The 17,627-nt window shown below is 41.0% G+C and overlaps 1 protein-coding gene across 2 annotated transcripts; it reads right to left on the reverse strand.

Moving 5' to 3' along the window:
- Positions 1–103: 103 nt before the first annotated feature.
- On the reverse strand, positions 104–17,293 carry porb (P450 (cytochrome) oxidoreductase b). Of its 2 annotated transcripts, none has more exons than XM_084020043.1 (15): positions 17,109–17,293; positions 9,738–9,786; positions 8,883–9,011; positions 8,253–8,405; positions 7,275–7,399; positions 6,722–6,811; positions 6,187–6,285; positions 5,773–5,889; positions 5,535–5,653; positions 4,940–5,121; positions 4,664–4,813; positions 4,230–4,497; positions 2,892–3,037; positions 2,291–2,376; positions 104–1,829 (listed from the first exon to the last, which is right to left on the reverse strand). In XM_084020043.1, exons 1-15 carry the CDS (start codon positions 17,276–17,278, stop codon positions 1,685–1,687), a joined length of 2,028 nt encoding a protein of 675 aa, XP_083876169.1. In that variant the 5' UTR covers positions 17,279–17,293; the 3' UTR covers positions 104–1,684. The 2 variants fall into 2 exon arrangements, with proteins under 2 accessions (XP_083876169.1, XP_083876170.1); XM_084020044.1 differs by lacking the exon at positions 17,109–17,293 and adding an exon at positions 12,709–12,778.
- Positions 17,294–17,627: the final 334 nt, after the last annotated feature.

Below are 17,627 nucleotides of genomic sequence, written 5' to 3' on the forward strand. Positions count from 1 at the left end.
ACGGATTTTAATCTCTCAATATTAGAGTACAGGGTGTCATGGGGTGATGGAAGTAAAAAACCTCATGTCTGAGTTATATATATTGACAAAGTTGAGCCCAACAAATTATTCAAAATTTTATTCATTAAAAAAAATGCATGCCTTGGTAAAATCAACCTATTACATCATGAAGTGGAATGACAAAAAGTGACAGTACTAGGTAAAGTGACTTTTTATAACAATGTAAGCATTAAGGGGGAAAAACTATTAAAAAGACAGTGAAGCATCAGGGTGTAAATGGTACCTGATACATAAGGCAGTGTTATAAAGGCACAGGCTTCGCTTTAACCGGCTGATAGACCTCCTGCAACACACCAACGTACTGAGATGAGCACCGACTGACAGATGATGGCAGACGTACAAAAAGGTTTAGATATGTCTGGTCATCCTCTCCATGTAGTGGTGCATACCGGTATGTGATTGGACAAGACATAATAAAATAAAAAATAAAATACAGATAACAATTGAACAGCTACAGTTGTCATAGTTCGAGTGTTACTGACACACGGCAATCCCATTTCATGCTCCTCAGCTCAACAACCACCATTTAAGAGGTCATATCTGGTTTTAAGGACTAAATTTCAAATTAACATTTTACAAATATTACAGGGTCCCTACAGATTCTTTCAAGTTCAGAGGCCTGCTTTTACGGGAACTCAAATGTACATAATCCTTTCTCCTTTGCATCACTTTTGTGCCTCTCAAAAGGTTACTGTTACTTATAATAAAAAATGAACAGCAAGTTATGCATAACAGGAAAATCCCATGTCAAAAGATAATTGCATACTAATTATTACGATTTATACATATTTCTCTTTTAGGTACTTTCTAAAGTATGACAACACCATCTCAGAGAACCTGAAGATGGCGCCCTTTCAGGTCTAAAGCGTCTGAGCGTTCACAATGCAACAGGAACACACAACGCTGTTTACTGTATGTTAACTTAATAAGGATGTATGCTCCAGTATTATCTGCTGTGGTGTTACGGCTACAGTCCACTAATCGGTTAGATGAAAGTTACAAATTCCTCAAGATGGCAAACTGAACGAGCTTTCTAAACGTTAAATTTAAGTCTTTACGTTGTCGCATCATGTACATCAAGCAGTGGGACGCAGCGAGTCGCCATCGGCCGCTTTTTAAACTTAGAAAAGCTGCTCCAGTCGACTAAAAATTTGTCCAAATTTCAATCTGAAATGAAGATGACTCGTTGCTGCATTTGCACGATTGCCAGCTGGCTCCCACACCCAAACCCCAGAGTGCACAGAGTTGCAGTCAAACATTTACACAATTCCATTCATTTATAATCAGAGATTCTTAGTGCTCTCTGGACAGGGTAACCATGGTTTTGGTCTGAGACCACGGCTCAAGCGAGGACCACCAGCAGGTGCATGCTGGTGGTCCAGACACATCGCGTAGTGCACAGACAGAAATACACACTGAATTTGCTGAAAGCATTTATCAACAAAACCTGCTGAGGTAGTGTTTGCCTCATGATCTTCCGCTACCTGTAGCTCTCATGAACCAGGGTGATGAACAAGTGTTTGTTTTTTAATATATAGTCCTGATAAAACAAGACTCACAATTAAATAGAAATTTTAAAACCGCCACTTTTGAGTTGTGAGACCGAGGCCGGGTCCGAGGCTCTTTAACTCCAGACATCTTGTGAGTATCGTCCCTTGGTCATCAGTTTCTTGATGTAATCTGTGGCCTGTGTGCGTGTCATGCCTCCCAGTTCTTCTCCTATCTCGTAGAGGGCTGTCTGCACATCCTTAGCCATGTTCTTTGCATCCCTAAATCAAGAGAGAGAGAGAGAGAGAGATCACTTTAGATGTGTTGTCACCTTTGTTTGAGCGTTGTTTTTCATATTGTATATTTCTTGTTCGTCCATCTGCTGGAGGATACTTCCCTTTTATCATAAACGTGATCATCAGCTAGCAATAATATTCACCTCAAACATGGTGGAGGTAATTTGCTTTTGAGTCCTGAATGTTGGCAGTATAAACCAATTCTCACTTTGCCACTAGGAGGTGCCAAAGCACTAAGAACTTGGGTTTCCATATTTAAGCATTTGTTGTCTCTTTTATTCATAAAAATGGTTCACAAATCAGCAGCATTATCGATTTAAGTGTATTTAAAAATCAACTTAAATCAGTATTCTTTCACAACATAAAGATATTAGTCCAACAGTTTCCATCATTTTGAATACACAATATTTAATGTGAATATTTTGCTGGTCAAATGTGTTAATTACCCGCAGACGTAGACATGAGCGTTGTCTGAGTGAATCAGCTTCCAGATGTGCTCCTTATTTGTCTTCAGGAGATGCTGCACGTACACCTTTATTTTGGGAAGAAAATCATTGTTCATATGGGCATCACATGGTTGGAAAACACACACACACAGACACACACAGACACATATGCATTCAATATTTCATTTTTAAATATGACGGTTATTGTCCATGCCTTTTCATTGCAACACCCCTACACAGCATACTGTACATTTGTAGTCTAATGCACTATGTTTTGCTTTTGTCCAGCACTGATGGTGAAAACACACCAGGCAGTGAGGAAGTGTGGCTCGCCACTTAAATTAATTACATTTTTCTGTGGCTGCCTCCTCATGTTCATGTGTTTCAGACAGGAAGAAATTCTTGAAACAAAAAGGTCAACATTTCACACGAGTCTGTTAACTGATTAGCCGATGGTCACCAGCTTATTATCCCCTCCTTTAGTTTGGCTGAAACTTCTCCACAGAAATAGCATGGCAGCTTGCCAAAGCCCGCACTACACCACTGCTCTGGTGCGTGTTCAGTGTATGGGACACTAACGAGTGTAGGTAGACAGCTGTACCTTTTGCTCCTGGTCTCTGGAGAAGGCAACATTAAGCTGTGTTAGAACTTCATTCTTCTCTGCGTCCTCCAGCTCCTCCTGGTAGAGATAATCCTCATTCTTATGTCTGCAGCCGAAAAACATCACCGTCTCTCCAACCTCCTTTCCTACAAACGAAACAAAGCATTGGTTATTTTGTATGTGCCGTTTATTCCATACGGGCTATTCCACTGAGGTTTTTATAAATCTAACTGATCAAGTAATTCTCAGAAGCAACCGCATATACATTAATCAGTTTTAGAAGTAGCACATTTTCCATCACCTAAATCCTACTAAACTAATAGGTACACCTGAATTAAGGTTGTTAAAGGTGCCATATTATACTGTTTTTCCTCAATTTTCACACAGCTGGTCCAACAGGTCTGTGCCTGCACCTTTAAATGCTAATGAGCTCCGTCTGTCATCGCCTACTTGGAGAGCCACGGAGACGATGCCGCTTACGCTAGTGGTAGCATGTGCCAATGTTTACATGGATGTATCGCTATGGCTCGCCTATGTGTCTCAGGTGAAGTTGCTGGTCCCGTATGTTTGGGACAGATCCTTTTAGAGGGTCAGTGTCGAGGCAAAGCCAGTTCTGTACTGACCCTCGTTACTGAAGCAATCCGATGTGAAGTGTTTAGCACACACATACAAGCTAACACGGACCTTAGCCGGCATATTGTCATTAAAAATGAAACGCAACCACCGTCTCTTCTGTTCTTCTGTAGCTGGGACAGAATATAAGCACTTATGTTGATTTGTTCAACCAACAACAGAGCAATCTGCGTGTCTAGCTGTGAGCAACGACATTGTGAAACACTGCTGTCTCACTGCTGTCTCACCAGGACACACTGAACTTCACCTCGCTGATGAACGTCTCCTCTTGGATATCTCCTATCATCAGAGGAGTTTGTCTATGCAAATGACTCCTTCGTTACGTAACAACAGGAGCTGAATCTGAACAGCCTGTAGGAGTGCCGTTGTACCAGTGGGTGGGCTACAGAGACCATGCAGGAGTCACTTGTTTTCCTCATTCTGAGAGTTGACAGGCTCAGGGAGGACCAGTTTATAGGTGTAGAAACCAGAGAAAACCTGTTTTTCATAATATGGGACCTTTAAAGCACTGATTACTTGTATCCATCAACCCTTAAACCTTTTTAAAATTTTGATTTTGTGGGCAGTATGAGATACACAAGGACAAAAATGACACAGATATACGTGGATGTATTTCCCCCTCATCATTCCATCCTTGGAGAGACATAAGGTTGTAAAAAAGGTCAGACAAACGACAACATACACCCACATGGTGTCTATAAATACCTTGTTGTTTGAGCCAGCCCCTCTCTTGGATGAAGCCCATGAAGGGAGCTATTCCGGTCCCAGGGCCGATCATGATCACGGGGTTGGTGGCCTTGAAGGGCAGGCGGAACTGAGACTTGCGGATGTACATGGGAACTGTGGACTTGTGGCCGTTGTCAGAGACCAGTTTGTTCTTCAGCCAGTTGGTGGCAACTCCCTTGTTCATGCGGCCAGTCGGGGTCTCGTACTCCACCACTACGGCACAGATGTGGATGCTGTTGGGGTGAACCTACAGAACAGAGGAGGGTTACCAACAGCCCTCTCGTTCTGATATCTGACCAACATGTTTGCGAGTCTTTGCTACTAATACCCATATCCAAGACTATTTGTAAAATGTAAGTCTCTGACAAAAGAACAGGACTCTACTGGTCCCGGGTGATTTAACAGTGAAATACCTTTGAGGAGGAGGCGATGGAATAATAGCGAGCCTGGAGACGAGGCAGCAGCTCACACAGGTGGTCAACAGGAGGTCTCAAAGAAGGCATATCCTCCAGGATGGCGAGGATGTTTCTACACGCACCCAGCACCCAACCTTGGTAGAGCGCCTGTGGAAAGGCACCAACAAAAAGACAATAACATCAAGTAAATGAGGTGAAAGGGGCTGAAAAGAGAAAAACAGAACCACAAACATACATAGATGGATAAGATGCTAAGGTGAACCTGACACTGACCTTGCCCTCAGGGGAGGAGGAGGCCATCTTGCGCATATTCTCCTGGTCTTTGGGGTCCGAGGCGTACTGTGCCAGTTCATAGAGGACGTTGGTGCGAGGTGGGTTTGTGATGTCCAGGTAGTGAGTGAGGGCTGTGCGGTAGGTGGTGGGGCAGGGGAAAGGGTGCTTCTTATTGGACTCCTCTGAAAAATAAAAGGACATTTCAATGTATTTCTATTAAAATCAGGCTTTAATTAACAATATTTGATTTCATTTCACAAAACACACTTATGCACAGAAGTTATAAAGCGATAACCTCAGATTGTGCAACAAGTCTTTCATTATAAAGCACTTTGCCACGTTCAACAATGTTAATAAACCTCATGAACTTCCTGAAATATCACCTATGCCACTACAAAGTACATCTAATGACCTTCATGATGATAGGAAACCCATTTCATTTGTAACAAAAGTCAACAATAACACTATTGCCGTTATATAACAAAATACAATTCGGCTGTATTGAATGAGCCTATAATGCAAGGCTAGATATGGAGGGAGGGTTTCAGGGACAAGCTAGTAAAGTCAACAGGCTTCAGAGCTTTCAATGCCGTACCATCAAGGTTGTTTAGAGAGATAACCAAATCAAGGTCCACTCCAAGGATTTGTCCCAGCTTGTTCACCAATGCTGAGTCATTCGTGGGGAAAACAGCAACGTGGTCTCCTGATTCGTATCTGAAATCACAGCATGCGTGACAAATTCAGACTTTGACCTGTATTCAAGAGGCCCTACAGTTATGAACATAAACTATTTTAGTTATTAAATAGAGATATATACATCCATCCGGTCTCACCTGATCTTGGAGCCTGTTATGTCTAGTTCAAGGTGCATTAGGTGTCTATCACCGGCTTTGTTGAGTCTGCGGTTGACAGTGACTGGAGCCAGGAAAGGGTTTTTCGAATCAAAGGGCCTGTAAATAAGAGAGCAACATTTAAATGCTAAAATGCAGTTACAAAGGCTTGAACATAGTCACAAGAGAGATGTAAAATCTAACTTCAATAAATCGATCACTCTATAAATATAAAATGTTTGATAAAAAAGTGCTGTGGAAATGTTTTTCCAATGTCCACTAGGGGGCAGAGGGCTTCGTTTTTACAAAGTGAACTTTGGTAAACTTGAAAATGTGGGTGAAATGTGAGCGATCACAGACTGCACTGTCATGATGAATGATAACGGCAGGGAGCAGCGTCTTTGCAGCGGTACTTACGGCTTTTGGGCCTCAAAACTCTTAAGGCGGCCAATTTCTCCTGAGTACACTTTGTTCATGTTCATGTCGGTGTGCTCCTTCAGCTCGTACTGCCGTATGCTGCGGGGGGAAATAAAGTTAGCGACATCGCATGCATACATATGGAAATTCATTTCATTCCTAGTAACATTTTTAAAGGTTATGTGAAGATTATTATTTTGATATTTTTTTAGTTTGATGCATTCCCAATTAGGTTAAAATAACAAATTATTCTTGGCATTTGTTCATTTGTCATACAGGTGGGTGGGTTTATCATTCATCAGATATGTCCGGATTTAGCATGACATAACCATATCAGTCAGAGTTAAGATAAGGACGTATAAAACAATTATACAAAAAGTATGATAAGTCACATTTGGTAATGGTGATCACCTTGTAACCTCAGTCTGTGATTTTCAAAGCCTTTATCATCTAAATTCTAACAAATTAATTTATACCTAAATCAATCAAAGTATATTGTCACATTGGGTAACGGTGAAATGATCTGTAAATGGACCTTGAGTCGTCTCCTAAAGCTTCAACTCCAAAGTGCTCACAGACGGCCGGCCAGAACTGTTCTCTCCATGAAACGAAGTCCTCTTCCAGACTGAAAGACAAAACCAGACATTTGAATTCAACCTCGTTTATCAAATAATTTACTATATTAACATGTATGTTTTAGAAATAAGACGAAACAAAACCATTTGAGAATGATGGACTATCCTTTGAAACTAAGCTGTAAAATAAACAAGTTGCATGTAATTGATGCAGCAAACATACTGATGAGTTCTATCATTTTGGGTCAAAATAGAAACCTTTTTCCTGAGGGTAGTAATCTGATTTAAATTATGAAATTACTTGTGTGGAATGTTGATAAGTTGGTCTGTGGGAGGTTTAAGAGTGGCTTCATGTAGTGGAAATGCTGCTTTCACTGTCTACCGTGTATTTGTAGGATCAGCGTTTTTTATAGGATCACTGATTGATTATCTGTGCAGCAGTGAAACCTCTAAACTAATAAATGCTTAGTCATCATTGCCTTTTTTGGCTCAGAGGATTAACAGGTTACTTACTTGCCATCATCATCTCCTAAACCGAGGTCAAAGATGCGCTTGGCACCGAGTTCTTCCAGTCTTTTGTCAACGTATTTTCCCATTGCATTGTAGTGTTCATATGTCTTGTTGCCCAAAGCAAATACCTGGAGACAGAACAAGCCATCGGTTTGTGGACCATCGTGAACACAACAAGCCGTTCAATTGGAAGTGAACTTACATGATGAATTTGAAGCTGTTGTTAACAATGAAATCAGAAAATTGTAATGTCACTGGCATTCATCAAGTTTTGTTGTAAAACAACGTATCCCACTTAAATACAAAATCAATAATCAGTAATCACTCAGGAAGAGACCATGCCTGGGAATTTAACTTGATTTCCCACAGTCAAGTTCTTCACTCAAATGAGGCCATGGCCCTGCACCCAAACAATGACACAATGACACACATGCACAGAGCGGAAGATAGCGGCTGCAAGGCTGCAGCAGACGGGGATCTAAATAAACTTAAACGGACAGACCAGACAACACAACACACAGAGCCCTTTCTTTCATGCTGCACACAAAGGCTGATGCAGCTCACGCTAGTGAAGCCTGTGTGCTGCACGGCAGCGACAAAGCCCGACGAGGCACACCGACATGATGTGGCTCAGAAAATAAACAGCTTTGTGTCCATAACTTTCATGTAACGTTACATCTAAAATATATATATATATACATATCAAAGGGAACTCCTTTGCATTTCAATTGTTTTTCCATCATTATAGTGCAGAGGTTTGGTTGGGAGCTAAACAGACGTCATATTAGCTCACATGAGAACACAATTTATCCATAAATGAATCAACAGACTATTAATCATCAATTTATTTTAACAAATTATTAATATATCAAGTTTTAACTAATTCCAAGCATTACATTTTTTCTCAATTGCGACAATTAATTGATTTTCTCTGTCTCTTAAATGACTGTAAAATTAGTAAAACTTGGTGTAGAGACTCACAGTGTAGTTTAGTCCGGAGAGGTTTTCATCGTCATTTTCCTGCAGCCAGTCGTAGAAGTCCTGGGCATTATCTGTTGGGTCTCCTTCACCATAGGTGGCCATGCAGAATATGGCGAGGGAGTTTTTAATCTCAGACAGACGGGACAGCTCCCCCTGGAACATGAGACAGCACAATCAGGACAGGGAACACTGAAGACCCACTGATTTCACTTTTTTTTTTGCCTATACTGCTTCTAACAGCAGCATTGTAGCACAGTCTTGAATAATCAGTCATGCTAAATGCACTTTATATAATTTTGACTGAAATAACATATGCATTATGATCAGAGTGCCTGCTGTCATGGCGTCTATATAGACTCACTCTGCATGGACATGTTTCTCTGGCTGTTATTATAAACTGTTGGTTCAGTTAAAATCTAAAGTCCCATGCCAACAATGCAGGAGAATCACATTATAGCCATGGTGGTGTAAAGTGAATGACTCATTTTCCAAAGTAACGCACTGACTTTTTCCATGACACCATCACAAATAATTAACTGGCAGCTATAATAAGTACTGTCCAAGTGAAGCAGCCGGACCTCTATTAATTTTAATTCTGTGGGTTTTTTTTGTTCCACTGATGCAAATTACCATTTCATACTCCTCTGGATCGGCAGCCATTCCTTTCATGCCGTAGCGCTGAGCGTCTTTGGACAGCCTGTTAGAAAATTCCTCTCCCGTGCCCGTCTGGGAGCCGTAGAACACAATGATATTCTTGCCCTGGTTACAAATTTACAGAAAAAACAACATTTACTTGGGGCATGTAAATGTTTTCTCCCACAACTACAATAAAAAAAAAAAAACATTTCTCCATCATACAGCTCATCTTTACATAAACAACAGCTGCATATGTACATGCATTTTTCCTTGCCAACAGTGTCATGATAATCCACAACAAAAGAAAAACAAAGACAAATTAAATGGCAATGTGGAACAAAGTTCCTTCCTGCCACCATCATGGTATCTGAACTATTTGCTGCATAAACCACATGACTCAAAACAGTCTTTTCTCAAGGCTGGCTTGTAAACAGCGGCCTGTCAACATTGAAACAGTGTTTCTAAATGGAGAAGTACATACAGTATCACATTAGCAGGGGAGGCCATTATTGTCGTAGTATTTTTCATCCAAGGAGGAGGTAAACTAACTACAATCTACTTTACAACTGAAGTGCTTCGACTCGAACATCAAAGAGAGTTTTACTGGGGAAAGCAGCTTTGAGGTCGATCAACACCTGGCGAAGGGCCTCAACCCCAACACTGTTCAACGTTGTTCATCTGTAAAAGCCAAATGGCTCACAGTCTTCTTATAAAACCCTGAGTAATGTTTTGGAACAACATCAACATGGCTGCTTCTGGAGAACATATCCATGTTGGAAACATGAGACCGTTAACACAGAACACAACTGAAGCAGATGTGATGAGAAAGGATTAAGTAGCATCACTCACAGTTTTCTTCATTTTCTCGATGAAACTGGTCTCTCTTGTGGTTGGTGCTCTGGGGAAATAAGAGGTTTGACTCATTCAGTAATGTAAGGCTAAACGAACACAAAGAGACAACCTTTACCATGATACTGTCATTGCTACGTTATCTATCTAGCAATGATGATCACTAAACCTCAGTTGTGGGAAATGAAATGAAAATGTGTCATCTTTCCTCATGAAATACATCATTCAGATCACTCTCACAACTGGAGCTGTGGAAGTACTATTTAATTGTATATGCCTGAATAGCTTTGGTTTATATAAATCTGGACTAAATTCATAACATCCTGATGAATGCGACTTGAAGAAAAGTAAAGTAGTAAGACTGACTTTTTTTAAAAGGTTAAATAATTGTCTAAATCATCACTCATGACCTACTAGAAGTGTGTGTGGGACATTTCTGGGCATCAACCTCCATAAAATGTAGCAACCAGGTGCCAGATTGTAAGCATGCATCCAAGAGGAAGCTACGAAAAATTACGGACACAGTGTAGGGGAAAAAAGCCTTGTTGAGCAGCGGAGGTGGGGCTAACTTGGAAAAAAATCCTACTCGTCTACTTTTTAACGAAAACCCAGTTCAAACGAGCTCAACTACTTCTGTGTCCACAAGAATGTAAGGGAACGCTTTATGTAGGTTTCATCATCAGAAGATGTCCATGTGGGCTCTATGCAGAATCTGCATACTGGCAATTAGTAGTGACCGCTATGCTACATGTGGTAGCGTCTACCGCACATGTAAGGACAGACACGGACCATGTCCTCCGTGTCCACAAATAAAAAAGATGAACCAGTTAATATTTCCACATTTTGACTCACTGACCTTTATGGAATTGCATCATCAGGGTCATTATGATCATATGACAACAGTGTTGGCCAAATCAATGATTCTAAGCAGACCTTTACTAAAAACTAAGTAAATGAGTTGAAGTTTTTGTTTTATTTACGCAAAAGAGTTTTGTCTGATGTTTTGCAATATATTTCATTAAAACATGGAGTTTGATTATTTAATGGGATTCATTTGTTCATTTGACATATTGTGGTATCATAATTTCTCCCAAAAATAGTGTCATTAAAGTAAGTTTTTTATTTAAATAGTCAGCATCTAAATACATTTGTAGTACCAACTATTGAGCAACATGGGCAAATTGTCGAGTCATTCTTACAACAGTAAGTAGCAAAGCAGTGACTCAGCAACCATTAAAGCATTAGTCATATGAACTGTATGTACAAGCTCACGTGCTAAGCATATTTTCAGTATTAACAAGTGCAAAGTGGTCGATACGTAACCGTGATTTAAATTCATCCAGTGAGTAATTGACGGACGGAAACAGATCAAAACAACACACTGGGTAAATAAAAAAATAAAAAACTGACACATGAAGACAAACCTATTATTGAGGGGAATAAAAGGCAACGCTGCTTCATTCAGCATCAAAGGTCCAAGTGAACAATTGAGCCTGCACTGAAACAGGAATAATACACCTAAACGGAACTACAAGCATGGATAGTATGGCAGATCAGTGCTTTCAGATTTTGCACATCCAAAAGCAACAATGCTGCAGTATAGCTATTAAAGCAAACTATATATTTATCTGCAATAATTCACCTCTAACATGCATATAGTCGAACGTTTTACAACTTAAAAGGACCCCATTCACCAAACGGCCGTGTGCAGAATCCAACATGTCATAAATATGGGCCCCAGTGGTTAAGAGTGCACTCTGAAGCGAAGTGTAAATTCTTTATTAAAATTTAAAACAGCCTTTGCCCCCAAGCTGGAGCATTCCTGACAGCTTAAGCAGGAGCTGTCTAAGTGGTTATCAACAAAGTCCGTCAGCATTACAGGCCCCACATTCAATAAGTGTCATGAATTGATTCATTCACTAATAACAGCCCCATCAGATATTGTTTTTTATCATTTCCACATTTGATAAATAGTTGGGTTGCTTAGCTTTATTTTCATCTCAGTAAAGTACAAAGTCTTATTGATAAATACAGAGGGGAAATGATTAACATATGGGATAAAAAAAGATATATTTAACAAATCATAGTTGACAACATTATTAAGTGTAAAAATACTTCCAGCCTTCCAGCCTCAAATTGAAGTAGAGAACACTGTGTTTGCATTTGCACTTTTTTTAATGTCACTATTTCTAAAAGCAGGAATTAAGTCTGATTTGGTTTGACGGTGATAACATGCACATGGCCTCTTAATCTTGAACACCTTTTCCTTCCTGCAATGGCGCGAGTCCCACATGAAAACAACTGGCTGCATGATGGCATTCAGTCTTTGTTTAAATAACTTACAGCCCATTCCAAATAGCTCAGAGCTCATCATCTGTAGATATAGTCAGTAGAAACATTTTAATCCATCCATCCAGGAACTAAACCTTTTCAAACAAGCACACACAGCCAGTTCAGTCTTAATCTGCAAAACTAAAACACGGAGGTGATCTTCAAAAGAAGAAATACAACCAATGACACGTTTTTCATTTTGCAATCTGACCCCAAAGGCTGGAAACGTGCAACAGAATGGTAAGTGACTGAACAGTGTTCGAGGAGCTTGTGGAAAAGAGGGGGGGGGGGAAGAGCCAATAATCAAATTGTGTTTGTAGTGAAACAGATTTTATGACCATGTCTTATATAACCTACTGGGAACATTGTATGGTTTTTGAGACCACTATCTTGCCAGTTTGTGCTAGAAACAAGCAATTTACACTGTTTTACTTGGAAACAAGTCACAAGTTCAACACTTCACTTACAAGGTGTCATTTAAAAATGTGCGATCTCGGTTATCAAACTAAACAGTTAGAATAAACACCAGCTGGTGGCAAACACTTATGACAATCTAATTTCAGGCAAGTACCATTCAAACATTTTAACAAATGTCATATTGTGCCTTAGCAGGAGCAGCAAATTAAGCACTTTTACTGACCTCTCAGCAGCATCTCTCCTGTCCTCTGGCAGGGAGAAGACACAGCCCATGGCATGCAGCCCTGTTGCTCCCCACTGCCACTAGCACCACCGGCTAGGCCACGGCGGGAACCGCCACGCTCAAAATCCAAAGCAGTCAACACTCTACAACCGCAGGATGGAAAAATAAAACCAGTCCAGAAAAAGCAGCCGGACACTTGCAGGTTTTGGAAGAACTGCCCTCCTTCACCTTGGAGACTCCAACACGATCTGAACTCTGCCTCTTCCTGTGCTGCTCTGTGAAACCAGCAGCGTCCACACACACACACGCACGCACGCACACACACACACACAACCTACAAGCCCTGTCAGTGTCTGGCAACCGCCGAGGACACAATGGTGGGAAACTGACTTTCCCATAAAATGTAGCCGAGCTGCAGACCCACACTTTTGACTCACACAAACACACACTGAAACACTCTGAAGCTGAAAATGCCTTCCTCCTCATCCCCGCCCCTTTTCCTCTCCGGTCTGAAAGGTGTTGGGAATGAAAAAGTCTACAAGATCCATTCTGAGCATTTGGCTGGTTATCAGACCAACTCCTCGGTGGACCATTGAAGGAGGGGGGGGGGGAGCTGTGAATGGTAGGTTTTTTTCCTGAAGTATCCCCCGCCCCCATCTCACTGGAGGAGAGAGGGGAATGTCATTGCTATGGCAACCTCATTTATCATAAAAGGATTCCATTTGTGACATGGCCTTTATCCAATGGCAGAGCAGCACAGCCCACACGCACACACACAAATACACGTACACACCCACTAAAAAGAAAAACAGGGGAGTGGGGAACGAAGAATGAAAAAAAGTAAGTCAGGGCAAAGAAAGGGTTGCTTGTCTTTTGCCTCAACTTTCCACCTTTGGAGAGGACTCACAAAAGCAGCTTGGCTCGCCCTCCTCGTTCACTCTCCAGGGAATTTTCAAAATGGGTTCAGGGCCAAAAACAAAAGCACAGGAAAGACATGGAAGACTACGCCCCCTTCATAACAGTTAGGTAATCACTGCCCCCTTTAAGGGGAGGGGAGACGGGCTCTGTGTCCCCTTCCTGTATTCCCACCCTCCACACATGCACACTCTTCCCAAAGTAAAACTTGCTCTACAGGGGTCTTCCCCCCTTTGAGCCAACCTCCTGTTTTCGCACAAATTGTCAGGATCTCCCCCACTCGGCCTTCATTCACATAACCACACAAGACCTCAGCCACACAGCGAGTGAGGCTGCTGATGGCTCAAGGCTTTACTCTGGTGACCAAAGAAATTGTGCTGTGTGTGGGGAGGGACCTAAAAAGATACCAGTGGAAGGAGAGTCCACTTAAATTCAGCAAAGCCTCAACTAAGCCAAATCATTCAACTAAGAAGTGATGATTCTGCATGTTGCAATTATTATATAATGGTTTCAAGATTCAAGCCAAGGCAACTATGCTATACACCCTTTGCACACACACCACCAAGGCTAATATTGTAAAACAATAAGGCCACTCACAAAGCGCAACTATTGCAACAGAAAATCGCACAGCACACTAGCCTATCTCTCTCTAAGCAGACACTTTGCTTCTTCTCATTGCCATCCTGGTATTCAAAAAGAGGAGAGATGATGTCCTGCTAATCCAGCTCACAAAAACTGAATCAAATAATCCAAAGGGTGTCGGTTTAGGTCCACAAACAGCCAGCAAAGTCCGGTTATCTTCGCTTCTTCATCTCAGGTTCCTCGGACCAACCCTGTGAAAGTCTTCCCCTTGGGGCCGTCCAGTTTTTAGATAAATCACATAAAAATGTTTGGATGAAACAATGATGTTATAAGAGTAGCATTGGTTCTGTCAGGAAGAGCTTGTGCGTAGTGACCTGCTATACTATAGAACATGTCTGAAACCTGTAGCCTCAGTTGGGTTCCTCAGGGTTCAAATCTGGGTCCCCTTTTCTTTTCTCCCTGTTATTCACTCACATGGCATTTCACACAGCTATGCAGATGCCACTTAACTGATCCCTTACTTTCCCAGGTCTGAAAACCAGGTGACAGACCAAATCTCTGCTTGTCAGTCCGAATTACTCAGTGGATGTCTGCACACCACCTGAAGCTAAACATCAACAAGACGACAGCACTTCTGCAGATTCATTCTCCACAACATCAGGAGGATATGTCAAATCCCTCATCCCGGAGGTGATGCAGGTTCTGATCCAAGCAAGTATGTAATTAAATGTGCAGTCCATCCAGAATATTGCCGCCCTGCTGGTTTTCAAGCTACCCAAATTCTCCCACAATACCCTGTTCCCCTGCTGGCCCCAGGTGACTGCTTGAATCCAATTCAAGACACTGGTACTTACCTATCGGTCTATGAATGGCTCAGGCTAATCCGTCAACAAGGACGTGGTTAAATCATACACTCAAGCCAGTCTACTATACTCTGCTACTGCCAATCAGCGTGCGAGTGCCTCACTACAAAGGGGTCCCAGATCTACAAAGTCCTGGCTCCACAACAGGGCTGAAGGGATTCCTTGAGTAACTCGATTACAAAATATAATCAATTCAAATTCTTTGCCTCGAAGCTTCGTTTACTCCATGACATACTGCTCAGTGTATGTGTTCCGCACAGATGATTACTTTTAATGTTGCACAATGCGGTTACACTGTGGATATGTGAGTTAATTAGACTTGATTTTTTAGACCGTCAGCTCGCAAAAAGGAGAGAGAGGGAGAACCTGGCGAGGAGCCAGGCGGAGAGATGGGACTAAAAAAAAACAACATAAAGTGTCAAAAGTTTGGGACCATTTCAAACTGAAAAAAACCTGAAAACCCTGTGCAATGTATTCATTGTGAAGCCAGAATTGCCACAACAGCACAACTTCAATGCTTCAGCATTTCAACAGAAAGCATCCAGTTCACAGATCGGACCAGTCACATGTTAACGTTACCAACGTAGTAAAGGTACCAATTTGGGTACGTTAGGCTAGTGAAGAATGTACGTAAATGATGGCTATATGTAATGGCTAGTTAAGAACATAAATAGATACGGTGGCTAGTTATGATGTCCCTTAGTTAGCAAAGTTTTGCTCAAGAAAATAACCACAGAACATAAAATGCAGTTAATTTGTGAAAGCCTGCGCTGTCATTATGATAGTCTCTCTCCATCTCTCACACACATTTATTTATTTGTTTTTTGGATTTCTGAAAATAGTTTATTTAAAACCCAGAATGTAATATGCCACTTTAATGCACTGAATGGGTTGGTTTTGACTGAAAAAATTATAATATGCAATTCAATAGCAATACAAATTTTGATTATTTTTTTTACTGAAAAGGAAGCCAATATTCATCATTTATAATTTTAAGAGACATTTCTTCTTTTCTCTTTTGTACATTTACCTCCTTTTTAATAAGGAGAACGTATGTTTTATCCAATTTCTTGATTAATCAATGGAATAATCGGTAAAATACACGATTACTAAAATAATCGATAGCTGCAGCCCTACTCCACAATTGACATAACGACAGCAGAAACTCTACACATCTTCTGTTGCAGACTGAAAACTCATCTGTTGAGACAGCACCTTCGCCCATAAATTAAAAATGACCTCCTGAACTGTCTGGACGGTTATTCAGGAATGGTTAACACAAGCGTTGTGTTTTCCCCATTGCATATACAAATTAAAATAGAGTAGCCATTGAAATGAACCGCACGGATTAAGGTCGAGCTGCAAAGCCAGGCACAGCAACAGCGATGTGCGGCATAAAATGAACGAGTAAAGACAAGTAAATCGTTGATCACAATTATATGTATGGCAATTAATCATCAACTAAAAGTAATTTAGATGATTGTAGTGCTGAGGGGAGGGAACAGAGGATTAAATGCACTCACACAGGAGCGAGAAGGAGATCAGATATGTTAAGTAACAGAGACGATGTAGCAGAGCAGGTCAAGGAGAGAGAAACAAAGGTCGCTACTAGTGGAACATTTACAAGCATTAAACCGTGCTGTCTGACACACTTGGCCCATATGGGGTCGACTTGGCACATTCTAAGTGACACATTTTTTAATTCACCTGCTTTATGTAATAAGACACACTGAAGAATGATGTAGGCAAATTATTTATCATTCTCCTCTATGCTTAAATATAAGCCATGTCCAGTGATGAAAAACACATGCTGCCTAATAAAGAACCTGCTTGCTACACCAACATACTCCCTTGTGAAAACAAATACAAGCCAGCTTTAGATTTCCTTTTAAAGTAATGATTGTATACGAGCAGGTAAGAACACAGACGCGGAGGAGGAGATGAGCAGGGACAGATAGGAAGGTTGATTTTACCTTCAACATATTTTGCTTTAACAGGGTTCAAATAATAACGTCTATGGAATATTATATGGACACTTACGGCGTGTCGAGCTTCTTGAATTCGGGGATGGGCTCAGGCTTCTTGCGGGACATGAACCAATAAATGACGAGACCGGCGATCAAGGAGAAGAGGAAGATGTCCAGGTTGCTGAAAAAAGGCTCCTCTTCCTCCATCACGGGCTCGGTGTGGGCGGTAGTCTCTGCGTCCATGTCTGCCGTGTAAGCACACTACATAGGGACAGAAAAAACAGTGTTAGGCCTGAGTCTGCCATGCAGTATTCAAATGGTGTGAAACAGTTATACGGTCGATTGAATATTTGACAGAAAATGTTGATTAATTCTGGCTCATATGACTGTATAAAACTGTATTGGACTGTTAATTAAACTAAATAAATAGCGTGAAGACATTTGTTATGACTGTGACATATTCTACAGATTGAGAGAACAATTGAAAAACTACCCACCAGATTTAAGCAAACTGCAATTTAGAAATCTGCATTTTAAAATCAATTTTAATTCTTCAGTCTCAGTTAAAAATTCCAACTGAAGAAAAACTGGA

Source organism: Eutrigla gurnardus, assembly GCF_963514095.1.
Source record: "Eutrigla gurnardus genome assembly, chromosome: 10".
Lineage (NCBI taxonomy): Eukaryota > Metazoa > Chordata > Actinopteri > Perciformes > Triglidae > Eutrigla > Eutrigla gurnardus.